We start from the raw sequence: 27,992 nt of genomic DNA, 5'->3' as shown, positions 1-27,992 counted from the left end.
CGAGGAAAATGTGGAAATATCTAATCGTTACTGAAAATAATCTGCCAGTTCCTTTGGGAATTTTCAAAATATATTCATGTGAAAGAGTTTAATTGAATGTTTTCTATCCATGTAACACTGTGACCAAATACATTTGGTTTTGTGATTTTTCAATCAATCGCAATTAACAGGATAGCTTCTGAAGATTATTCTTCCCCATCAGTAGGATATTTCCGTATCCATTATTGGATGCATAAAACCTTGTGGCTCCAACGTAACGCTCTCGTTTTCGAAGTTCTCCAAATATTCATTCATTCAGAATGAATTCAGATTCAACTTCAAACAAATGATCTCTAAATCAACGATAGTCCTACGTAACCCTTGCGGTTATACCATAGATATAACCCACTTCCTGTTTTTATTCTAGGTATAAAGCATGCTTAAAGCTACTTTTACAGTTTCACAGAATGTTCTTCGTCCGAGAACGAGAATCGTTTTAAGATAATATAATTTTCATTTTTCCGGTCTAAAACTATAATATAACTGAGTTCCGGGAATTTGCTTCACATGATTATAACGGGTTTTAAGTTTTCTTTCCATTGCTTTATAATTTGTCTCTGAAAAAAAAACATAGTGCATTTTCGTTTTGGAAATTGCCCATGTATAAAGTTCTTTTGCAGTTGTAATGTGATGACCCTGTAAACTTGCTTTAGCAGCATTCCGCTTCAAAACTCCTCCTAAAGCGTCACATGGACCTTTCCCATGGCATGTGGCGAAAAAGTTCTACCACTCCGCATCTATACCAAACTCTTTTTTCATTTGGCACAAATTAAAGGCTGTCATCTTATTTCTGATCCTGATCCATCTGATAAAAAGAGAACTTTCTTATGGTCAGGCAACTTCCTTTCGATAAAATTAACGCAATCTACAATGAATAAACAAACTGCAACGTGGTTATGCTTGGAAGACTCCGTGATTGCAGTGAAACTGGTAAACTTTAAATCTTAAGTATGATATCCTTATAATAAATAGCAAATGTGTGAATAGTGCACTGTGCCCTAGCGCTCTCTAGTCCAAAGCCATGAAAATAATAAAAAACGACTACAATCAATAATAACGAGAATAAAATCCAATTTTTGCAAGTTCAATATTTTTTTTATAAAAGGATTGTTTCAATTTGATATGTCGGTCATCTAAATCGGTTCAGTAGTTCAAAAGTTATGAATTTAAAAAAAAGTCATTTTTGGGATAAAGTGGAAAAAACTGATTTTTCGGACCACCCTAAAATGCAAATGGACACCCCCAGAAAAATAAAAAAACGGATCTAATGTTTCGCGATAAAAAAACAAAATTACCACTTTTGACGAAAATATGAGAACCCCACTATATGGGTTTAGCATGGAATGGCTGTTATCAAAGATTTCTCTTACTAAAATCGATGCACCGTTTTGAAAAATTACACTTGAGTCAAAAAATTCCCAATTGCTGTGGAAAACTCATATTTCCACCAACTCAATACATGTTTTTAAAATCTGCATTTTTAGGACGGTTTCATTTGGAATTACTCTCCATAATAGAGTTCGTTATGAAACACAAGTGACTCCAGCTATACGTTATTCACCGAGCAGCAGTGCTTTCACCATTCATTCAAATTTGAATGAACGAACCGTAAAACAGTTCAGTTGCTCTAAAGCTCTCACACTAACGTACCAAGCAACTGCTGTTCGCGCTGAAGATACCACACGAGAAATAAAAGTGAGAACGATTGTGTCCATCCATATGTACTGAAGAATTTGTACTCATAACGCTAAAAAGTCGTGAGACCATTTGGAAGAGTCTAGCAATTCTTTTTTATCCCCTGAACGTAGGCTGTAAGCAGTATATTTAGTTCAGTAGCATATGAGATTCACGTGCCAGTTTACAGTTGAATCATTCAAATTCAGTGTGTGCTACTGAATTTGGATGCAAATAATTCCTCAAGTGTATTTCATTTGAGCCAGCTAGAATCTATATTTTAGAAATGCGCGCGATCCGTGTGTCGCACTTTTTGTATTAATATCGTCGACATTATTTCATATGTTTTGAGTTTAAGTTTATGTGAATATAATGTGATGATTGGGTGAGCGATGCAATGTTCGATAAATTATAAGATATTTTCATTCTCACTTGAATTACTGTATAATTATCTTTAATGATATTTCATAACTTAACGTTCATACGTTATATACTGGATTGATATGTAATATTACTCCTTCCACCAAGAAATTTACGGTAGACAACACTGTACATATTTGCTGTATTTCGCTGTACGAGGAATGTATTCACGTGAATAAAGCAAGCAGTAAACTTACCTCAAAACTTCGAATTCAATGCAATATCGTGTAATAGGAACGATATAATGTATTTTCTAACAAACTTGTCTATGTATTTCTGTAACTTCGATTATGTTTTTAATAAAAACGCGCATCGATAATGACAAGTTTTATTAACAAATCGTTTAAAAATTAAATGTTTAGATTTATACTCTTGGAATTATTGCTTGAAATAACAATCAATTGTTTTGAAACTACTATGCGAAGCAGTATGTCGTTGTTGTTCTGGACATCGCGTATAGCAGTTTCGCTATAGTTTTCAACAGCGTTTCATACTTTCTTACAGTTTCGAAATTTGCTAATATACATACCGAACTTTTTACGAACTTTGAACTGTATATAATCGAATTCTGTATTTTATCGAGTCAAAAACATTGTTCTATTCGTTTTTTATGCATATATTTTCGTTTTTTTAATATAAAAGTAGAATTTAATTTTTTGATTAATTTCTTAAAGTCACACCTTTCTCATACGAACAAAATAAATTTATTCAGAATCTCTCAGGAGATGATAGACGATCATATTTGATGAGAAAAATCCTTCTACGCATATGTTTGAATTTCAACAATGACAGAGTTATAGAACTTTTTGTTGTTTCAGACTCTGTTGCCTCTAACTGGATCTACATTAAAAAGTACGCCAAAGAATAAAGTACTGGAACATCTAAATTAGTGTATTTAAATAACATTTTGGAAGTGAAAAACTTAAAAGTTGGTAATTTTCAATATGTTATTATTAGTTTTATCCCAGAAATTCATATTAAACATTATTATTTCTATCGATTGGATTAAAGTTCTCTAGTTATCTACAATTTGTTCTACGACACCCAACTTCTGTCTTTCTTAATTTTGCTGCAATATCGATATAAAAAATTCCTGGTAAAAATTCAACTAAATCTTCAAAAGTCACGATTTTCACCCCGCTGTACTTAGAATAGGCACTTATATTTCACCTTAACGTTAAAAGGTAACTTTTTTTTCGAAATAAGTCATATTCGAAACATTAAAAAAATATTTCTCTTTCAAACTGTATACAGTTTCGAGTCCAAAATTGTATATCGAATAACTTTTTTGGGTCAGGTTTGTCATGTTGTGCCTTTCATCAAACTCTACCATGCCTAATAGAAGTTTAAGGAATGGCTTTGTTCTGATACTGTATATAAGTTTATGTCAATACATGCAACACCAAAGCGCTTATCTTCGCGTACTAAAGTTTTTTACTTTATAAAAAGCGCACTAACGCACCAGTTTCCGGTTTGCAGTTGAAAAGGAAAATGTAATCCGTGTTACATTCCTAAATGAAACAACATAGCCCAACTATTGAAGTTCAAAAATTATGATGATTTTCTGAAAAACCTATTTTGGTGGAGATAATTCTAGCCTAAAACCATTGTTAGGTAGATTAACTTGTTTTTTTTTTAAAGTTTAAAGGAGCCAAACTCCTGATTGTATTGTTACAAGTATATATAAACATTTTTCCTTAATTCTAATGTTAATGGTGTAGAAAACCGATTACTCGCGGTCTACTCGAGTTTAGAAGGGTGACATATTTTCTTCAGGAAAAGGAAGGGATAAAAGGATATGTTGACAATGTTCACTCTCACATTCACACTCACATTCATTACACTCAATTCTTAAGCCTATCTTATATCTAATATGTTTTTACATTTCACCTTATTCTATTGTTAATAAGAAGGGATTTGATTTCTCGCGAAGAAAAAGGAAAAGGAGAATATAAGGATATAAGGATAATCAGACACGAAGATCGATAACTTTTAGGAAGACATATATTTGGGACATGTAATCAAGGTCTAAACCAGCCAACACATCTCTCACCGGCACATTGGGCTGCCTTCCTCTAGCCCGAAGAGAGTTTTCTAAATTCGATCTGGCAACAAGATACTCCTCGCACGACCAAACAACGTGTTCGACGTCGTGGTAACCTTGGCCGCAGGCACAGATATTGCTGTCGGCAAGATCAAAACGAAAGAGTAGCGCGTTTAACGAACGGGACATGAGGGGAGAAGGTGCGAATAAAGTCCCGACTCAAGTCCAGACTTTTGAACCATGGTTTGAGGCTAACCTTAGGGATAATTGAGTGGAGCCACCGGCCCAATTCATCTTCGTTCCATTTGCGTTGCCAGTTAACGATGGTATTTTTACGAACTAAAGAATAAAATTCATTGAAGGCGATTTGACGCTGATAAATTTCGCCTTCAATTGCTCCTACCTTTGCTAATGAGTCAGCCCTCTCATTACCCGGAATTGAGCAATGTGAAGGGACCCAGACAAAGGTAATGACATAACAGCGTCTGGTTAAAGCACTCAAAATTTCTCGTATTCTCTCAAGGAAGTACGGCGAGTGCTTTTCCGGCCTCACTGAACGGATAGCTTCGACAGAGCTCAGACTATCCGTTACAATGTAATAGTGTTCAACAGGTCGTGAGGCGACGCTGTCCAGCCCCCAGTGTATTGCTGCCAATTCAGCAATATACACTAAGCAAGGATACTGAAGACTGTGTGAGGTGCTAAAAAATTGTTGAACACTCCGAATCCTGTGGACTCATTCATAGAGGACCCATCAGTAAAGTACATATTATCACAATTGACACGCCCATACTTTGCTTCAAAAATCGTAGGAACGATCCCCGATCGATGATAATCTGGAATTCCATGGATATCCTGCTTCATGGACAGATCAAAATGTACAGAGGAATTGATTTAGTCAGGAAAACAAACACGGGTGGGAATATACGAAGAAGGATCAACCTGCATGGAGACGAATTCATGATATGAGTTCATGAATCCAGAATGAAAATTTAGCTCGATCAGTTGCTCAAAATTTCCGATCACCAATGGGTTCATAACCTTACACCGGATGAGGAACCGAAGAGATAATAAATTGAAGCGATCTTTTAGTGGGAGTAGGCCTGCCAAAACCTCGAGACTCATGGTATGCGTTGAGGGCATACATCCCAACGCAATACGGAGACAAAGATACTGAATTCGCTCGAGTTTAATGAGGTGTGTTTTGGCAGCTGATTGAAAACAGAAACTGCCATACTCCATCACTGAGAGAATAGTTGTTCGATACAACATTATAAGATCTTCGGGATGGGCTCCCCACCAGGTGCCGGTAATTGTACGGAGAAAGTTTATTCTTTGTTGACATTTTTTAATCAGATACCTAATATGGGCCCCCCAAGTACATTTGGAGTCGAACCATACCCCAAGATACTTGAATGACATAGCATGAGTGATCGGTTTACCCAAAAGTTGAAGCTTTGGTTTTGCTGGTCTATGCTTCCTAGAAAAAACCACCATCTCTGTTTTCTCCGTGGAGAATTCGATCCCTAGCCCAATGGCCCAGGTTGAAAAATTGTTCAAGGTATCTTGTAAGGGTTCTTGCAGGTCGGATTCGTTTGATCCTACGACAGACACCACTCCATCATCTGCAAGTTGTCTTAGGCTGCAATTTTGTGTAAGGCAATTGTCGATGTCGCTTACATAGAAGTTGTACAAAAGGGGGCTTAAACATGAGCCCTGGGGGAGGCCCATGTAAGAGAACCGACTTACTGCCGAATCTCCGCGAGAAAAGTTCAAATGTTTCTCACAAAGCAAGTTATATAACATATTATTCAATAGAGGCGGCAGACCCCGAAAGTGTAATTTGTCTGACAAAAACTCTATTGAAACAGAATCAAAGGCCCCCTTTATGTCCAAGAATACTGAAGCCATTTGTTTTTTTCCGGCGTAAGCCATTTGAATTTCTGAAGAAAGCAACGCAAGACAATCATTCGTCCCCTTGCCCCTGCGGAACCCATATTGTGTATCTGAGAGTAAGCCATTCGGTTCAACCCAACGATCAAGGCGAAACAAGATCATTTTCTCCAACAATTTCCGTATACAAGACAGCATTGCTATTGGGCGGTACGAATTGAAGTCGGACGCGGGCTTTCCGGGTTTTTGAATAGCTATAACTCGTACTTGTCTCCAATCATCTGGAACAATATTATGCTCCATAAACCGATTGAATAAATTCAACAAGCGATGTTTCGCCACATCAGGGAGGTTTTTCAGCAAGTTGAACTTAATTCTATCCGATCCCGGCGCAGAATTGTTACATGAAAGGAGAGCAAGAGAGAATTCTACCATCGAAAACTCGGAATCAAGATCGCACCTATCTTGTGAAATATCTCGAACAATTTTTTGTACAGGAACGGAATCGGGACATACCTTCCGTGCAAAATTTAAAATCCATCGATGTGAATATTCCTCGCTTTCATTCGTTGAAGAGCGATTTCTCATGTTTCGAGCCACTTTCCATATTTTTTTCATTGACGTTTCTCGTGACAGACCTCCCACGAAATTTCGCCAATAAGCACGTTTTTCCCTTTGATCAAGTTTTTAAATTGATTTTCAAGGGATAAATACGTTTGAAAATTCTCAATGGTTCCACTTTTCCGAAAAGCTTTAAATGCATTCGATTTATCCTGATAAAGCTTGGAACATTGGCTATCCCACCATGGATTGGGAGGCCTTCGACGAATAGTGGAACCTGGGATGGGTTTCGTTTGAGCGCGAACCGCGCTGTCATAGATCAAACGAGAAAGGAAGTTATACTCCTCCAATGGAGGTAAACCATCTTTGGAATTGATGGCTAGAGCAATCGCGTCCGCATATTTTTTCCAGTCAATGTGTCTTGTGAGGTCATATGCCATGTTTATAGATTCAGAAGAATTCGACCCAATGGTGATGGAAATTTCGATTGGCAAGTGATCACTACCGTTGGGATCCTGGATTACATTCCACTTGCAATCTAACGATAGTGAATTCGAGCAAAGCGAGAGGTCAAGAGCACTTGGGTTAGCAGGAGGTTTAGGTACACGTGTTGTTTCCCCAGTGTTCAAAACGGTCATATTGAAGCTGTTACAAAGGTCATATATCAACGATGAACGATTGTCGTCGTACTGTTGCCCCCAGGCAGTTCCGTTAGAGTTGAAGTCTCCCAAGATCAATCGTGACTCAGGAAGGAGTGAGCACATGTCAACAAGTTGCTTGCGGCTAACCGCAGATCTCGGAGGCCAATACAAGCTGACTATACAAAGGTCTTTGCCTCTGATGTTTGCATGACAGGCAACAGCTTCGATCCCTCCAATAGGTGGAAGGTCAATTCTAAAAAAAGAGTGACACTTATTGATCCCCAATAGTACCCCTCCGTATCTGTCATCGCGGTCCAAGCGTATTATATTAAAATCGTGGAAAGAGAGATCATTTTGAGAAGAGATCCAGGTTTCGGACAGTGCAAAAACATCACAATTGACTTTATGAATTAGAAATTTGAATGTATCCAATTTAGGGATAAGACTACGACAATTCCACTGTAAAACAGTGATATCTCCGACCTCTCTATTTAAATTAGACATCAAGAGAGATAATCATTGCAAGGAGGGGCCATGTTTGCATCAATTGTTGCAAAATTGTATTCAATACTGGAAGCATTGAGATGACAATGGTTCTGATGGAGTCGGAAACATTAAAACACTTGAAGATTTGATCCAAAAGGTCAGACAACTTTATAAATCCCGATTGGGAAGTTGAGCTGGACGGAAAAATAGGGACAGTTGGGGTTTTTGATGTCCCCTCGAGTGCTGGGTCGTTCGAAGATGAACTATTCCCACGGAAACCAGGAGGAACCTGATTTTGCTTGTCCGCTGCACTCGATTTTTTAGGCAAGCTAACCAGGGGGTATCACCGGAGGGACTTGTCCTTGAACTTTGGGAGTGGTCACATTTTTGCGCCGGGGATTCCCTTTGGACATAACCGTTGTGCCCCCGCTAGCTGTGTCCGCTTCTATTTCGTCAACTGGCAACGTAGCGAAAACATGATGTGTGTTGATTGGTTGTTGCTCTTGAGCCAGTGGAGAAGCGCCCTTCAAAATTTCCGCAAAAGTGCGCTTCGAGCGTTCCTTCAAAGAGCGCTTCTGTTTATCCCAGCGACTCTTGTAAGTTTCACAAGCTGAGAGCTCATGTGGGGATCCCCCGCAATATGGACATTTATGCTCAGTCGCACTGCAGGATTTCCCCTCATGTTGCTCTCCGCAAGTGGCACAGCGCTCCTTGTTGGCGCAATAATCTGCTGTATGACCAACTGACTTGCATTTGTTGCAAGTCATGGGCTTTGGCACGAAGAGTCGCACTGGAAGCCTTAATTTATCCACCATAACGTAGTCAGGGAGGGCGGAACCAGCAAAAGTTACTCGAAACGAGTCGGACGGCGTGAATTTTTTTTCTTCCCCATTCTGGGAAACTTTTCCTAGTTGCTGGCAGTCCAAAATTTTAATTTGCTTCAAAGGGAGCTGTTTAAATCTGCCATCTCCCTCTTTTATTATTTCGCTCGTCAGACCCGTTTCTGTAATCACCCCCGCAATTTCTACGTTATGGCAGGGCACATATACGCGATATTCTATTACAAAACGATTGTCGACAACAATATCGTTAGCGTGCTTCCGATTAGCCACGACAACACGCAGTTTGTTCGGTCTAACCTTTCTAATTTCGACCACGGAGGAATAATATCTTGCCAGATCTTTAGAAATTTGAATGACATTTAGAGATTTTCCTTTTGGTTTGGGCCGGAAGAAAACAACCCATGGGCCAGATCCAGGTGAATCTTCTGGATAGACCTTGACACGAGGAAAGGAAACAACTGAGGGGGAGGACGAGGTCGATTGTTGAGCGGGATCAGGAACAGTAGGGCTGGGAGGAAAGTTCGGGAGTTGATCGGAAGCGGGAGCAGGAGATTGAGGGGGTGAAGAGGAAAGGTTTGCAAATTTTCTTGAGGGGGGCTTGTTTAGGTGACTTAACTCTCCCTCTAAAGAGACATCCGAGGGGGGAACGCGTTTAAGCGACTTTCCAGCTCCCGTAGATATGGAGGGGTAGACAGTGGATTCAATCTCCATGTCAACGGTTCCTTCTTCATCTGCCATTTAAAGTGGCAGATGTACACTTTTTAGTTAATTTTTCAATTTTTTGTTTGTTTTTTCTTTCTAAACCTAATAAACTTAACCTAATAAAATTATTGATACTTATAATGCACACCACACCAGTGCGGATAATCTCCAACGCGTATCAATCCTTCGGTGCAGCTGAACCGGTGTATCGCACCACAGCACGATAATGGTGTCGATGACGAGAGGCGATAAATTCACCAGCACACAGCACACAGCGCCCGCGCTGCAGGCCTTCTTCCTCCTGCTTGTTGTGTCCGCTTCAATGCAATCCAGTTACAATCTAGGGAATCCCGTTATTGCGCACAATCACTTGACCAGTCACGAGAATAACGGTATCACTTCAACGATACACGATTACGAAATATATGCGTCCGGCGGCTTCGAACTTAGGAAGACGAATGAGATTAACTTGTTATAAATAGAATATTTGAACTAACATTAATAGTTCAAGTTTCATATTGTTACCTGAAAGACACGTAACGTTCAAATAAAACATTATGACATCAAAAGTTTAATATACTTCACGTTTAAGCCTAGTAGTTTGCTGTGAATAAAATAAATGCGAAACTAGAAAAATGCTTCAATTCAATTCTCCTCCCGTGCACCATATGTGCAGCCAAGGCTCGGTCACAGCCCGCTAAGAGAGCACAAGTGCCTGTATTTAGTTTACAGCTGTGAGTGGATGACGTCCACAAGTATGTATCATAGCGAATAAAAGAAAGAATGAGCTTAGAATGCTCGAGCTCCTCTTTTAAAATTCAAGCTTCGAATGTTGATGGTTCACCGATGTCGATGGCAGTGAATCAAGGCAATTCGTCTGGCACCGTAGTGTTGAATGGTTCAAAGGGAGCAACGTACATGAATGAGAAAACGAATGAAGGGCATATGCTCATATTCAGTTCATTCAAAATCCAAGCACTGCCTAGCAGAGTCTGCTGGAGTATATATTTCAAAAGCATATAAGGGAATAATATAAATTAACTAAACATCAAATGCTCACTCGGTTTCGTTTGGTCGATGAAACCAATAACTATCAGGCTTAATTTAATGCTGAAAATTTTATTGTTTCTTGTTCGTAGTTTTATTTATTGTGCTTCTAGTATTTTTAGTTATAATGTATTTGTTGTTTTCAGGTGATTGTTGTGTTGGCATCACATCTTCAAAATATTGAAGCCGAAAAGCAAAAGCTGCGTACACAAGTGAGGCGTCTTTGCCAGGAAAATGCTTGGCTTCGAGATGAATTAGCGAACACTCAACAAAAATTGCAATCATCAGAACAAAATGTCGCTCAACTAGAAGAAGAGAAAAAGCATCTTGAATTCATGTCATCCGTGAAGAAGTATGACGAGAATCAAGAAACTGAAGAAAATACGGAAAAAACACGATCTAATCCTGTAGTTGAGCTTTTTCCTGAAGATGATGTGGAAGAACGAAATATTGGCCATCCTAATCAGTTTGCAAATAACGCTAGTACTGGTTACGAGATTCCAGCACGATTGCGAACTTTACACAATTTAGTTATACAATATGCATCACAAGGTCGATATGAAGTAGCTGTACCACTCTGTAAACAAGCTTTGGAGGATTTGGAAAAAGCAAGTGGCCGTGATCATCCTGATGTAGCGACCATGTTGAACATACTAGCATTAGTTTACAGAGATCAGGTAAGAAGCATTATGTACACAACAACAACGTCTAATCGATTTACAATAACTTTACTTGAATTTGCGAAATAACGTTAGTCCGGTAGATTATGAAAGTAGAATATCAGTATTTAGGTTTTCATCTGTATTAGCTATGCTGAACCTGCGGCCCGGCAGTTTCTTATAGCTCTGGTTACTTTTTTGAAATTATTTTCCATGTGTAACAATGAAGACTTAAGAAATCTTACCTATTTGTCGACGTCTGATAACATCTTTCAGTAATGGTGACGAATCAGAGGCGACGCGTGACCAACTGAGCTACCTGTTCAATTTCATTTGCAACATTAAAATAACAGTATTGCGATGACAGATTTCAACATTTTTATTCCTCAACATTTATCTATACAGTAAAACCAGTTTTTGCGCGGTTTTTTATGCGAATTTTTTGGTACGACTTTTTCTGTGCGGTGTTTGGAAGAAAATTATGTCATCGGTCCTTTTTTTCTATCTTTGATATTTCATTTGGACTGTGTCAGTTAATTCCCACTCTTATGTTTTGTTTTGTCTGAGTTGAGTTTATGAGATGATTTTATGAACTGCGCAAGTGAGTAGGCCGCTTATGAAAGTTAAAAAAGGAAATCGGATGTCATTTTCTTAAGAATTTTTTTTTGTGCGGTCCCTATCACCCGCACAAAAACAGGATTGTCTGTATAACAAAAGAATCCTACGGTCAACTATGAGCGCAAACTTATCAATGATTTCCTCATAAAATAAAGACATATGCCTTATGTCATAGGAAGTAAATGCGTGTGCAACGATGAAAAAAATGTTGAATTAGATTTGTTTTGTCTACCGGAACGACGTGTTTTTGCCTCGAAGTTTAGTTTTCCGTACCAAACCGACAATGTTATTTTAGCTATTAACTTAGAACTAATATAGAATATTGTTAAGTGTTTAAACCGTGTTATCTGACCAAATCAAGTAAAATTTAATACAGTCCACATTTGAGAACCTAAACCGAAGAACCGATCCCGAACAGTCAGCTTATTACAAACCTCCGCTTCATCGAATTTCGAGTGGTATGAAATAAGCATTTTCAAATTCCCAGTAGGTAATGCGACATCGAAGTCGGCAAATTTATCGTGATTCAACTCGATTACTCGCGGTTGGCTCGAGGTTAGTATTACGAAGATTCTCATAATTGGGATGTTGCAGTCTCCTGTACTATGTATGTGTGGTCGACACGGGGTACTTCCTATTGGGGTGCAACTGACCATTGATCAGCGAGGCCCCCCCCCCTAGTCTGTACATCATATCAATCGTGGTACATCTCTCTTGAATCGAGGAATCCAGGGTAGACACTGGGCGGTACAATCTTCAGCTCTTGTAGAGTTGTCATGAGCGGTACAACCTTTGGCTCTTGTTGAATGATCAGTGGCCTGCACAACCTTCGACCTGTGTATCTGTAAAGAGTATGTGTATGTATTGACGCGACTAAGTTAATGTTTATCGATTGGATAGGAGGGATATGATACAGGGATACAACGGAGGAAACATCATTAAACGTTGACATCGTCGTTTCTGAGGAACAGGTATAGGTGAAGCAGAATATCAGGATCACGACTACCTAAGATATACCGGACGGGGATATTCGATTGTGCATTCACAAGATACAGTTTATAAATTCTTCTCTAGAAAATCTGGATCACTTTCAGCTTTTGTCAAATTCCTTGAAACCCATCAGATGTTTTCTATGAGGATTATGCTTCTGACCGACGCTGCTGACCAGTTTCTGTTTAAATAATTAAATAAAACCTCATGTCCCGTATATCAAATTACACGAGAATGGGAAGGATAAAATGATTAAACTTCAGAATCCCATATGGGAGTAGCCCAGATTATACCGATCGTGAGGTGGATAAATTCGGGTTTGTTCTGAGATATAGGAGATATTATTCATCAAAATTGTAGAAACGGTTCGAAAAAAATATTCTAAATATTTCTCACTATTAAAACGAGTAAGACCGAGCTAAGACAAGAGTATGCGAGATATCGATTATTAAACATAATAGTCATGTTTTATCTCTAGCGTAGAATTACATTCCCATATGTTCAACAACTACATTATTCCCGAGCAACCAAGTTTTCCTCCTCATCTTTGAGCCAGCATTTGATTCAGCAAACTAATCATCGAGGTATAATCGCAAACTTGTCGTTCTAAAATATACGATTAATTAAATGGAATATTATCTCATACGTTGTATTAATTTTGTAAATTTGTAAATTTGTAAATCCGAAATAATGCAACCGACACAACGTTCAAACACCCGACAGTATGCAACCAACAGGTCTTTAAAAAACGGGAATGAACACTTTCACTTCACGGAGTTCATTTTTACACGCAACTATCCGTGACAATGATGATAGACACAAAAAGATTAAGTGAAGTGTAAGTGACGTGAAAGCGTACGTGGCAGTGATGTTCGTGATCAGGCCCAATGCCTTCTGCAAGCAAGCTTTCCACAATGCTATTCCCGTCCTTTCTGTCGGAATATGATAGCCGTCGAGGAGCAAAACTTATGAGAACATATGAAGTCAGTTTCAATATCATCTCATAGTCATGCTCCTGAGACGGAATATTGGAGCGGTCTTAATAATCATGTTCGGGACTTAACTCGTTGCTGATGTTCATGTTGTTCGTCATATTGATATTATTTCACTCATATTGATGGAAAAAATGTCAGGGACGGGATGATCGTATGAATCATAATTACGCAAAGAAACGAGGGGACGGCAATCCGAGCACGATCTCAAGCTATTCCTTTCATGGAGGTCAACTTTTGATTTAGTAAGATCGTTAACAAAACAATGCACAATGGTCCAGGAGATGCATTTAAGTGGAAATTAGCATTTAGAGCTTGACAGTTATTCTCTAGACAAAAACTGTCTTAGACAAAATTGTTACTCATGATAGAGCGCTTGTTTTTATGTTGTTAAAAATAGGGTGACCAAAATTTCGGATGAAATAAAAAATCTAACTTTCTTATCTTTATAGATAGAGGTGAACATAGTTCGACAATGTTGTAGTCCCAGTTATTTGAGACATCTCTGTAGAACCAAGTTTATCTCTATCTCTTAAAACAATCGTTATAGCGCCTTTTTCTAAGTTACGTTAGGGTCACCATGAAAAAAACTATTTTTTCGCTCTAACTTTTATATTTCAAATTTTACATGTAAACCGTCTTCGAAAGACTTTTAGAGCTTACCAATACAAACATTTTTCGATGCCGAACTTGTCAATATCTCAACTTTACTCAAAGTTATTTATATTTCTTCCCAAAAATACGCTCTTTTCATTTGTTTGTCATTCTTCAGATAGTCTCGTCCTAACAATAATGGATGGCAAATGAAATGATCCGGTACAGCGTACACCTTTATCGTTTTGGTTCGATTGCGGAATGTTACACTAATAGGAATGATGCCGTATGTACACAAGGGGAATCCTCCTACGCCTTTGTAATCAGAATTGCCTCTTCTCTGTAGGAATAAAACGACCTGGGACAGCCAAAATGAGATGTGAATGTCTTATTTAGTTGCACTTTTTTTTCCAAAATCTATATTTTCATCAAGGCTCATATGGCGTTAGCCTGAAGGGCCGGGAGTTCAATATTTTGACAGTTTTTCTTATTATCTATGTTACTAATATGTAACCGATTACTCGCGGTCGGCTCGATGTTAGTATTACAAGTGTTCTCGTAATTGGGATGTTGATGTCTCCAATGCTCTGTACGTGTGTCTGACACGGCCATTAATCAGCAACGCCCCCTAGTCTGTACCCCATATCTAGCGTGGTGCGTCTTCACTTTTGAATTGATTCGGAATATTGCATCTACTTTGTTGATAGAGCTCCTCCTCTCGTCTCAAACGTATCTTTATCAACCACGACCGGTTCGCGGTGAACATCGCATACCGAAGCAACTTGCACTGGAGCTGGTTTGGGGCAGTCCTTCAACTTGTGTTGATTCTAGCCACATCGGAAACAAGGTCCAATTTCCCGTTTATGCTCCGGACAAACAGCAGAAAAATGTCCAACGCCAGAGCAGTTGAAACATCGCGCTTCAGAAGTTGTAGGTTTCGCTGTTGGTTTGGTGATAAATTTTCCTTTCCCTTGTGTAGATCATTTTCATCGTGCATTCTGTTCTGGGTGAAGCAGCACAGCAGCAGGCCCGCAATTTTCGTCAGCATTATTTCTTTCTCTCATCATCACTGTATCATAAAGGCCCACAGGTGCCAAATCGTTGCTGAAAGCGGAAATTCAATATTGCGATCCTCCAACCACGCCATAAACTTAGCTTTAGACATACGATCTGGAGACGCCATTTCTCTTCTGAAACCGGAACGCGTATTTTCTTCCGAAAACCGGGACATCGGAACGATAGTGAAGGCTATAGGCCAATTCTGAGGACATAACGGAAGGTATCGGACGGAAAATATCGGAATGGTTTTCAAATTTTTTCGAGTTTTCTCATTTTCCTTCGGAGTATTCCGAAAATTTTCAAATGTCATGTTGGTATAAATATGTGCATGTGACCCTCTCTCCTTTCCACAGGAGGAAGGGGTATCATATCATCATAGATACATTTCTCGTGCCCAAAAACCCTCACATCCCAAATTTGGCTTCATTTGCCAAAATTGTTATGCGAAAGCTTAGAGAGGAGGTAGGTATTTCGAACCACCATAGAAACGTTTCATACCCCCTAAACCCTTCACATGCCAAGTATGGCTCAATTTGTTTGATTAGTTCTCGAATTATGCAGAAATTTGTGTTTAATTTGTATGGGAGCCCCCCTTTAGAGTGGAGTTCTTTCCATTTGTGTGCTTTCCCGCACAGAGCTGTCAATAACGAGCAACTTATCGACGACCAACGAAGGGGAAATCGTAGGATTTCAAGTTTCCGTGAACAAAGGAAAAGTAGAAGAACGAAGGGGAATACTTGCCTAGAGTATAAACAGTGGATCTCGCCGAGGCAAACTTTCATTCGGCATCGGACTTTTGAGCAATTAAATTTACTTTGCTTTCGCTATGCTTCGATCTAAGATTGGACTCCACCAGTGGTAATTCATCTTGGATATCGTCGTTTGTTTTTTCTGTTCGTTCTTCGCGTTATTCGTATCGTGTGTTTTTCTTTCCGCGTCATAAATTGGACGCTTCGCGTAGTGTGTGATGAGTAAGAAGAGAAAGGCAGGCTCGAGCCCTGCAAAAAATTGTAAGGGGTTGTATCTAGTACACGATCGCATATTTTCGACGTAGAACTACGCAATGCAATCCACTTGTTCAACACTTTGAATATTATTTTAGAATGCATCGAAATTTTCGTAATAGATTATGTTCTTCGTTACAATTAAATTTGATGAACGTCCTTTTACGTTTGATATGACGCCTTGGACTACCAGAATATGAGAACGGAAGATTTGTCAAACGATCATTGTATTTTACATTTCCCTCTGAAATTATTGTACATCTCATGTTTCGTTGTTCTCGAACCGCGAAAGTTCATTCACCTCTAGTATCTGAAATGACGATTTTCACAGGCTTCTCAGTTTAAAAGTACATTTTAGGGAAACATGTTGCGGTCTGCACAACGACAAGCGAGTACAAAAAGTACTCAACACCAAAAATACCCCCGTCTTGCATGTATTTGCAAAGCGGATTCCCCCAGGCACATCAATTTTGAAGTCCATGTAAGTGAAACACAGCTCAGTGGAAAAAAATACCCCCGACTTGCATGTTTTGACAAAGCGGATTCCCCCAGGCACATTGATTTTAAAGTCCGTGTTAGAGAGCTCGGTGAGAACAAAAATACCCCCGACTTGCATGTATATTTGCAAAGCGGATTTCCAAAGGTACATTGATTTTCGGTACATACTTCGTTTACTGTTTTGTTGACAAAGTTGATTGCTCTTTCTGTTCGCTGTGTTTTGATTATTTTTTGTGTGCCAATAGCCTTTATTTACGTTTTTGGTCTACTGCGGTCGCTTTTATGTTCATGCAAAGGCTTGTGCTGAATGAATAAGTTTATCTGGTGAAAATATTGAGAATTAGTGCAACGAAAAAGTGAAGTGTTTTTGTTGTTCTATTTACTGCGAGTACGTCATTGTCCCCCTTTTTCACTCGTTTCTCGCTTCTCAGCGCCATCTGTTTGCGAAGTAGTGCTAAGAAATCGCACGCAAGCTTGTTCAGAATAGAATAAACTGGTTCCCGATCGCAACGCAGTAATAATCGTTGTGCAAAAATAAACCAATAGGTGGAATTTGAACGCACAATGGTTTGAACTCACTGCAATAAAAAAGTTGTTGATTCTGAACGAATCGTCTGCCAAGGCTTTTGTGGGAGATTATTCCATATGATTTGTGCTAAGGTGGACCTGCCTCTAATGGATCAATTAGGGCTGTACGATGGGAACGTTTTCTGGATGTGCGACAGCTGTGCTGGATTATTTTCAAATGGAAATTTCCGCACCATGCTTGCAAACAGCAAAACTGTTGAGGATTCCGAAGCCATCAAATCGCTGAAGGACGATATCAGTAAGCTGAGCGAGGCAGTCGTTGCTCTTTCTGCAAAAGTCGACACGAACGCTCAGGGCAATCCGTTTCAAAATAATATCAGATAAGACAAAAACGGCTTGAAGCGCCAACCTCGAACAAGCGACGACGCAGCGATACTGGAAGTCCGGTTAAGATTCCGTCAGCTCCGACCAAAACATGCGGGACAAAACCGATGACTGACAAAGTTAAAACGGTCCAGCCGAAGGAAGACCTGTTATGGATCTATCTTTCAGCCTTTGACCCATCGACGGAAGAAAGCGATATTGCGACGGTCTCCCAACTCGACACCGCCGGCAAGTATGACTCCGTTTTGCCCTCAACGATTCCTGATCCGCCCATCGATTTCAGACTATCTCCACCTGATCGATCATCGCTTACTCGCCGGACTGAGCGGCGCACTGATATTCCAATACAGGAAACCAATTCGCAACCTTACGATCTTCTCGTCTACTATCAGAACGTGGATGGACTAAATACGTGTGCCAACGATTACCTATTGGCAACATCGGATGGCGCGTATGACATTATTGCGTTCACCGAAACCAAGCCTCTCAACTCAGATTCTCGGCCAGCACTACGAAGTTTTTCGATGTGATCGTTCTCTGTACAACAGCCGTAAAGCATCTGGGGGCGGCGTTTTATTGGCAGTTCGAAAAGATCTGAAGGCGCGGATTATCGAGGATATCACTTGGCGCACTGTAGAACAAGTCTGGGTGGAAATTGAACTCGTTGGTCAAAACCTCTTCTTCTGTGTGGTGTACTTTCCTCCTGATCGTATCAATGACTCTTCTTTGATTGGAGATCACATCAAATCCGTCGAAACTATATGTGGTTTTGCTGCTGCAGTCGATGAAATAATAATTATTGGCAACTTCAATCTCCCAGGTCTCAGATGGCGTTCTTCAACACACGGTTTTCTATTTGCTGATCCAGCGCACTCACAGATTACCCGAATCGCCTCGGATCTTCTGGACAGCTACAGTACTGCCACTCTTCGACAGATAAATAGTGTACCAAATGAAAACATTCGCATTCTGGACTGTTGTCAGTTCTACAAACCAAGCTCCTAGTTTGGTACTAGCTCCGACCCCTTTAGTCAAGGTTGTACGGCATCATCCTCCACTGCTGATATCGTACGAAAGGAGTAAAATATCTTTAAGAGACGACACTGTATCTGTGAGCTACAGATTTTACAAAGCCGACTTTTCTAGCATCTCTGATGTCTTGAATGAAATCAACTGGGACGAAATTTTAGATAATGACGACGCTAACAGTGCAGTGCAAACGTTTTCTAATGTTTTGGCCTATGTCATTGATCGACACGTTCCCAAAAAGGTTCATACCATTGCTAAAGGACAACCCTGGCAAACATTGGAGCTTCGCAACCTTAAATCGCGAAAAAGAGCTGCCCTGAGGAGATTTTCAATACAACGAACTTCAATGTCAAAGATCTTTTATCGGCGTATAAACAGCGTTTACCACAAGCTCAGTCAAAGTTGTTTTAGACGATATCAACATAATCTACAAAACAATTTTAGAAGAAATCCTAAATCGTTCTGGAAATTCGTCAACAAACAACGCAAGGAAGATGGATTGCCTTCTACATATGTCGTTTATATGTCGCAAAAGCAACAAATTGATATTCATCACATTCGAAACGATATTCGTTCTGGCATTGATTTTGAGTCAAAATTCAAAAATTCAAAAATTAGTAAGGCTTGACCATTAAGAGAACAAAAACGGCGGTTGGAGTGTCTAACCACCGTAAAAACATTTATTGCACCCTAAAACTTCCATATGCCTTATTTGGTGTCATTTGCTTGATTAATTCTCGAGTAATGCAGAAAGTTGTGTTTCATTTGTATTGCAGCCCCCCCTAAGAGAGAGGAGTATCTAACCACCATAGAATCATTTATTGCATCATGAATCCTCCACATGCCAAATTTGGTTTCATTTGCTTGATTAATTCTCGAGTAATGCAGAAATTTGTTTTGTATGGAGGAGGGGGGGGGGGGTCAGATTTCAAAATCATAAAGTCAGAGGAAATTGGCATAGCAAATTAGATGCAAGCAGCGGGTACTTTTGTACTCGCTTGCGTTTCTGCAAATCGGAATGTTTCCCTAAAACAGACTTCAAAACCATGGAGCCTTGAACTTTGGGAGTGGTCACATTTTTGCGCCGGGTATTCCCTTGGAAAATGAACGGTGTGCCCCCGTTAGCTGTGTCCGCTTCCATTTCGTCAACGGGCAACGTGGTGAAGACATTTTGTGTGCTGATTGGTTGTTGTTGTTGGGCCTGTGCAGAAGCGCCCTTTAAGATATCCACAAAAGTACGTTTCGAGCGTTCCTTCAAAGAGCGCTTCTGTTTCTCCCAGCGACTCTTGTAAGTTTCACAAACTGAGAGCTCGTGTGGGGATCCCCCGCAATATGGACATTTATGCTCAGTCGCACTGCAGGATTTCCCCTCATGTTGCGCTCCTTGTTGGCACAATAATCTGAAGTGTGACCAACTGACTTGCATTTTTGGCAAGTCATGGGCTTTGGCACGAAGAGTCGCACAGGCAGTCTCAGTTTGCCCACGTAGTCAGGGAGAGCGGAACCAGCAAAAGTTACTCGAAACGAAACTGACGGCGTGAATTTATTTTTACTATGAGTGGGTGTCGATCGTACTTGGATATGTTGCAAACGTAACAAACTCGTATGAAGTTTTGAATATTTTGCGTGAGCTTTGAAAAGTAAAACTCTCGCAAAATTTGTTCTTTATTTTCATTGATGACGCGATGAGCTCTTTGATGAGTTTCACGTATGATTTTCTCTTGTTCTTCCGGGTTTGAAACGCCTTTTAATATTTTTTGCGTGAATCGACTTTTTAGGATACCTGCTCGACTGAAAAACTGTTTATAGACCTCTTGAAGTTTTCCTAAGATCTCTTCTGAGATATGTAAACCGTTTAGTTTTGTTGAGTCGAAAAAGTCTTTGAGTAGTGTTGCTAAAATTTGGTCAGTCAGGCTAGTTCTTCTTATGGCGGTACGGTATTCCTGGAAAAGAGTGTGTAACTATCGTGTCTGGATGATCATTGACTTTTTCAATGACGGCTCGATTACGGAAGGCATTAAGTGGAGCTTCTGTAGATAAAATAGAAATTCAATCGAAGTATGGAGAAATCCGATTTATCTAATTGAACTTTCAAATTTGCATTTTTCAAAGTTTGTAAAACAATTTTCAAATTTTCATTATGCTCGTCGAGATATTTTCCGAATACAACTACGTCATCGATATAGACGTAGCAACGCTTGCTAATGTGCTTGCGTAACACATCGTTCATCGCTCTCGAAAAATAGCGTTTTTGAGGCCAAATGGCATACGAATGAACTCGTATTTTCCATAGTTAACCGAAAAAGCGGTTTTTTCTACATCTTTAGGATTCATTTTTATTTGATGAAATCCTGATGCCAAATCAAGTGTTGAAAAGTATTTGTTTCCTCCTAGTTGGTATAAAATATTTGAAATCTCAGGCATTGGATACCTGCCAGATATCGTTTTCTGAATCAGTTTCCTGTAATCAATAACGAGTCGAAATTTCTTCTCTCCAGATGCATCCATTATTTTAGGAACGATCCAAACTGGGGAATTCCAAGGTGATCTAGAAGGTCTTATAATTCCTGATTCGATAAGTTTTTTCATTTGTTTGTCCACTTCATCCTTATATGCCATGGGATAGGAGTATGTTTTTTGATAAATTGGTAAATCATCAGTAGTGTGAATGTCACATTTCACACTTGTGGCACATGAAAGGGTGCTATTAGAGTTAGGAAAAATTTCTTTGTATTTTTCCAGGATGGGTACTAGCTTTGAAGTTTCTTGTTCAGTAAGTTGATTGAGTCTGACTTTTTCTATAACCATTACGGAGTTTATTTTTCTGGGTGTACGAGCAGGTGTATAAAAATGAATCGAAATGTTTAATGTATGGTTTCTACCGAATACTTGCAGAATTTCTTGGTTTGAGATAAGGTTGAAAAGCTTGTTGAAGATTATTCCTGTACCTATAATTCCATCAAAAAGTGTATGGAAGTCAAATTCGTAAGTGTCTTCGATCACTGGTGAAAAAACTGCAAGATGGGTAACTTCAGAAATAACGTGTTTCTTGTAACTCCTTTGACAGGTTGCTGAGGAGTTTTGAAAATTGTCTTGCCAGAATTAAGTGCACTTTTCTTCCAAATTATATTTATATTTGCTCCGCAATCGATTAATAGTTTAGTTTCATGTCTCATTTTGTAGTGGGAACTTTGATAAAGTGAAGCGGGGAAATGTTCTTTAATCGAACCATTTCGCTACCCAATCTGTGTTCTCTAAAAATTGTTTTCAGTTTCCGCGCATCCAGGTTTAAATAGTCAACGCAGTAGCTGTAGGCTTGAGCTAAGCTCTGAAGAGTGGGTCTCCGAGTCCTATTATGAAAGTATCAAGTGCAATTTGGTTATATAATCTCATTAGAATAATTTCATTTCCTCGCCATTCATCATCCATTGAAATGGCGGAACTGATAAGAGTCACAAGCTCTCTTACTCTGCTGTAATAGCTCTCAAGGCTTTCCGATTTATTACGCACTAATGATTTCATCGGATTGTCAAGGGTCATAAGATCCCTTTTATCAGCGTGAAAGAGTTTCAACACCTCTTTAATACTCTCCCATTGGGTAGGAGTATTACTGGTGATAAGAGCGTCGCTGGCCTCGCCCTTATTTTTTCTCCTAATTGTTTTAATGAGGAGATAGTATTGGAATGTGTCCCTGAGGTCCACAAAAAGTTCCAATACATCTTCTACGTCTAGCATCCACTGGCTCAAATCTCGTGGATTGCCATTAAATTCGGGTTGGTCTCTCACTATTTGAGGGATTTTACCTCGGTCCTCGAATCCGATATTTCGGTCGATCACAAACCGTCGGTTTTGGATTGGATTAGGATTTGGAATTTGATCAGGATTTGAATCCGGATTAGGATTGGAACTATCCAGATGCGCTGGTCTTATAATTGGAATAGGTTCGGTCATTTTTGTTAGCTTATAAACTAGCACTTGCACTCGCGTAGGTTTTTTTTTTGTTCGGTTCGATTTGGGTTGAACACTTTGTGATATTTTAGTGGCTGGGATTCCATCGTGCAGTCATCGGGTGCGGACGCGTTTTCAGTCGCTCCGCATTTATTTTCGTTCAGGATCGCTTGATTTAGTTAACGTGACCAAACGTGTTTGATTCTCCACGCGTTATCTTTTAATTGCAACATTTAAATTATAGTCATATATAGTGTGTAATTGTTAAAAAAAAGATTTTCATGTTGTTATGATTTGTGATGGAGAGCAACAGAAGTTTCCAGAAGCATTGATGCATTTGATGATATGGTGTCATATATGGCTGTTTTTGTGTGTGTTCTCTCTCGCGCTTTCTTTTTGTGTGCGTCTACAAAGATTTGATTGCCGTTATAGTAGTAGTAGTAGCACGCGCTGGTCTTATAATTGGAATAGGTTCGGTCATTTTTGTTAGCTTATAAACTTGCACTCGCGTAGGTTTTTTTTTATTTGGTTCGATTTGGGTTAGAGATGGGCAAAACAGTTCACTTTGATGAACGGTTCACTCACTAACCGTTCATCTACGTGAATCAGTTCTTTTGAACCGTTATTTCGTTCAGCGGTATTAAGAACAACATAGAATGTTGGCTGGAACCCAATATCAATAGACAGCTATTAATTGATATCGTTGGATTGGATAGTGTACGTATGGTATTTATGTAATAATTTGATCCGCACAAAATATGTGCAATTTTTCATATTCTCTTTTTGGACAACATACTGGTTCCATGTAAGATTACATATTTCATAATGATCATTCAGGAAAAAAAATCAACAGCGATTTTCACTAACAATCAATCATACAAACAATCACAATAACACGTACACGCAATAGGCCAATCAATGAATTGAAAGCCACGAAAAAACTTTTTTCTCAACATGCCCTCACTATAAAATTTTATGTTTACCTAATCCATGAATCGCCCCAGCTTCCCCCAGATTTTTTTCTGATAATCACGAAATATATGAATGTTAGGCGGAATTGAAAGAATACATGTAATTGAAAATATATAGTTTTGCTTTTAAAACTACGAAAATCTAATATAATTTTTAACATAAAATTGAGTATACATTAACAAAATAAATCCTGCGTTAGATGCATTTTGCTCATCATGACAATATAGTTTTATTTTCCTTACAAGCGTTCTCGTTATACTTGTTCATTCCGTCCAGCGCAAATCAGTTCAGCTGCACTAGTTCGTTCGCAAACAGTTCGCCCGCAAACACTTCGTTCTCAAACAGTTCGTTCCCAAACAGTTCACTCTCAATCAGTTCTTTCCCATACAGTTCACTCGCAAACAGTTCGTTCTGAACCAGTTCGTTCACAAGCAGTTCACAGATGATGACTCTCAAACAGTTCACTCGCAAACCGTTCTTTCGGAATCAGTTCGTTCACAAACCGTTCGCTCGCAATCAGTTCGTGGGGAGAACTACCGTTCTTTGAAAAAGAACGACCGTTCGTTCACTCTTTTCGGCGAACTAGTTCGTTCGTACCGTTCGTGAACGGTTTGCCCATCTCTAATTTGGGTTAGTTGAACACTTTGTGATATTTTAGTGGCTGGGATTAGAGATGGGCAAAACAGTTCACTTTGATGAACGGTTCACTCACTAACCGTTCATCTACGTGAATCAGTACTTTTGAACCGTTCTTTCGTTCAGCGGTATTAAGAACAACATAGAATGTTGGCTGGAACCCAACATCAATAGACAGCTATTAATTGATATCGTTGGATTGGATAGTGTATGTATGGTATTTATGTAATAATTTGATCCGCAAAAATATGTGCAATTTTTCATATTCTCTTTTTGGACAACACACTGATTCCATGTAAGATTACATATTTCATATTGTTCATTCAGGGAAAAAAATCAACAGTGATTTTCACTAACAATCAATCATACAAACAATCACAATAACACGTACAATCAATGAATGAATTGAAAGCCACGAAAAAACTTTTTTTTCAACATGCCCTCACTATAAAATTTTATGTTTACCTAATCCATGAATCGCCCCAGCTTCCCCCAGATTTTTTTTTTGATAATTAGGAAGTACAGGGTAACTTCGATATAACGTACATTTTACTTTCAAAATTGTACGTTGTATCGAATTGTACGTTATATCGAAGCACAATAAAGAACTCTGAAACGTAGCTTATATTACTTTATTGTATTGCTGTTTGAGTAAGGTACATGAATAAATTCAATTAGAAGACGAAGCCAACTTTGCTCATGATGTTTCCCTACGTTCTGTTGATTGAAGATTGATTCATTTAGAATTCGGAATCACAAAACAGACGTATTTCGGGATTGGTTAAAGTTGCAACACAAGCTGTAGTATCAAAATACAGATAATTTATTGTTCTTTCAGAAAAGAAATATGCAAATAAATTTTTTTTTGGACTTTGATAATGTGTACGTTATATCGAGGTAAAATGTACGTTATATCGAGTGACGTTATATCGAAGGTACGTTATAACGAGGGTACGTTATATCGAAGTTTCACTGTATATGCATGTTACGCGGAATTGAAAGAATACATGAAATTGATTTTTTTCTTCGTAGTTTTAAAGGGAAAACTATATAGTTTTCCCTTTAAAACTACGAAAATCTAATTTAGTTTTTAACCTGAAATAGAGTATACCTGATAATAAGTAAACCCTGCGTTACACGTATTTTGCTCATAAATGACAATATCGCTTTATGTTTCTTAGAAGCGTTTTCGTTATATTTATCCATTCCGTCCAGCGCAAATCAGTTCAGCTGCACTTGTTCGTTCTCAAACAGTTCACTCTCAATCAGTTCTTTCCCATACAGTTCACTCGCAAACCGTTCTTTCGGAATCAGTTCGTTCACAAACCGTTCACTCGCAATCAGTTCGTGGGGAGACCTACCGTTCATTGAAAAAGAACGACCGTTCGTTCACTCTTCTCGGTGAACTAGTTCTTTCGCACCGTTCGTGAACGGTTTGCCCATCTCTAGCTGGGATTCCATCGTGCAGTCATTGGGTGCGGACGCGTTTTCAGTCGCTCCGCATATATTTTCGTTCAGGATCGCTTGATTTAGTTTAACGTGACCAAACGTGTTTGATTCTCCACGCGTTATCTTTTAATTGCAACATTTCAATTATAGTCATATATAGTGTGTAATTGTTAAAAAACAAAGATTTTCATGTTCTTATGATTTGTGATGGAGAGCAACTATGCATCAGAAGTTTCCAGAAGCATTGATGCATTTGATGATATGGTGTCATATATGGCTGTTTTTGTTGTGTTCTCTCTCGCGCTTTCTTTTTGTGTGCGTCTACAAAGATTTGATTGCCGTTATAGTAGTAGTAGTAGCAAGTAAAAGAAATTGTTGGCTCTCATACGCGCTGGAAGAAAAATATTATGCGCCTAGTGTCGGCTGATTTGTACAGTTTCATGTTTAATGGCCTTAGTAATCTCGTCGCTTTTTTAGCAGGTCCAGTAGAATACACTTGTTTTACCTGAATAATAGAACCGAAAAAATGGTAGTGAAAATTGATAGTTCGGCGAAGAAAAAGTGTTTTGTGTGTAAATAGTTTTGCTTTCATTCGTCTAAATCACGTTCTCAAGTGTTCATTGCGTCGCGTGTGATATGTGGAATAGATCTCTGAAGCTATACAGAAATGTAGCTTAGTGGTAAAGTGTGCGCGAGTGTATTTTTATTAGAGATGGGCAAACCGTTCATGAACTGATCAAAAGAACGAGTTCATCCAAAAGAGTGAACGAACTGCCGTTCTTTTTTGCTGGGCAACAGTTCATATGAACTGTATACCCAGTTCAGAACGAACTGTGTACGGTGAATGATGAACTGATAATACAGTTCAGAACGAACTGACCGCCAACTGAACTGTGTATACAGTTCAGAACGAACTGACCGCTGGCAGAACTGTGCATGCAGTTCAGAACGAACTGTGTACGGTAAGCGGTGCGTAAGAGGAAAGAAAACGAACGAGTGATAGATGAATGGTGCTGCAAGGTAAATAGTTCTCAAATTAACGAATGAAAACAAACGATAGCCCCATGAAACAACAAAAATAATATGTCGGTATTGTCGCTTCATAAAAAACGCTTGTTGCGTTTTTTTATGTTGCGTTCAGGATACGATGGTTTTAAATTGGATTGTTAAATTATTTATCAAATTTCATACTTTGGAGTTCAGGGTAAATATTTCAGTAAGTTGTTTTGCCAATCTACCTCACTTATAAAATATAGTTGAACGCTGAAAGTTGATTTAAACAGTCTTGTTAAACAGTAAAATTCGCGTCGCTAATATGAAATATGTTTTATATTATATCATATTGTGCTCGATAATTTTGAGATGGACGTTCGCGGTTTGGGTACAGTTTTGCTATAGCATTTATTGCAATACATCGTAAGCAAAGCAGCACAATGCTAGTTTATACTGAAAATAATGAATAACGACTCAAACAAAATTAAAATTTCAAAATCAAAGTTTGATTTTCTATTGTGCTAAGTTATTTCTAACAAATATATCCCGACATATCCCGCCACTGTACAAAAGAGTGAGTGAACTGCTCAAAAGTTCACTTAAGTGAACGGTTGGTCACTGAACGGTTCATTAAAGTGAACCGTTTTGCCCACCTCTAATTTTTATTCAAAAAGCACAGTGAGAGTGATTTTCATTTTATGTTGTGTGATCGGCAGCACTTACATTATCATTCTGTCCGTGTCATACCAATACAGGGTAGAACCACGTTACGCAAATTTAATTCTTCAGATTTACTGTGCATAGGTGTATCATTTCCTGTATCCTTAGTGCAATGCCTTGTATGTGTAGGTACTATCATCGGGAGGTGAATCATACAATGAGATCGCCAGCCAATTATATCGATGCGGCCTGCAGTTCAGTGTCGCTCCGAAAGAATTGCACTTGTATTATTTGGAAAAAAGAAGAGAAGGATTTGGTAACTGAACTCCTTCGTTTGCATATAGTGTCGGGAAGTTGGCTGTAATAGCGAATCTGTTTTCGATGGGGTGGATTTTTTTTTATAGTTTTTTACTTCGAATTTCAGATGTACGTTGTTTTTTAAATTCTGGATTCCACATATGGCAGAATTCTGATTTCGGATGTCGAATCTTAAAAGCTCAAGAAACTGAGGTTTTGGAATCGAATTCAATGTTCATACATACTCTCGTGTTCTGTGGCGTTGGACTGGTGTGACGTGGTGGTGAATGTGACTGTGTGCGAGAGTGTGGCCATAGGAGTCGTGTACGGTCA

The 27,992-nt window shown here is 39.0% G+C and overlaps 1 protein-coding gene across 3 annotated transcripts in view; it reads left to right on the top strand.

Annotated features, from left to right (window-relative positions):
- The window catches only part of LOC129768003 (kinesin light chain-like), a 350,655-nt gene that overhangs the window by 114,764 nt on the left and 207,899 nt on the right, over positions 1-27,992 (top strand). For all 3 annotated transcript variants that reach the window (XM_055769352.1, XM_055769351.1, XM_055769353.1), the window contains exon 3: positions 10,496-11,026. In XM_055769352.1, coding sequence (XP_055625327.1) covers positions 10,496-11,026 — 531 coding nt within the window. The remainder of the gene's footprint in view (positions 1-10,495; positions 11,027-27,992) is intronic.

The sequence above is a fragment of the Toxorhynchites rutilus genome, chromosome 2 (genome assembly GCF_029784135.1).
Source record: "Toxorhynchites rutilus septentrionalis strain SRP chromosome 2, ASM2978413v1, whole genome shotgun sequence".
Lineage (NCBI taxonomy): Eukaryota > Metazoa > Arthropoda > Insecta > Diptera > Culicidae > Toxorhynchites > Toxorhynchites rutilus.
Note: the sequence above shows the minus strand (reverse complement) of the source record. Positions and strands in the feature narration are given on the sequence as shown.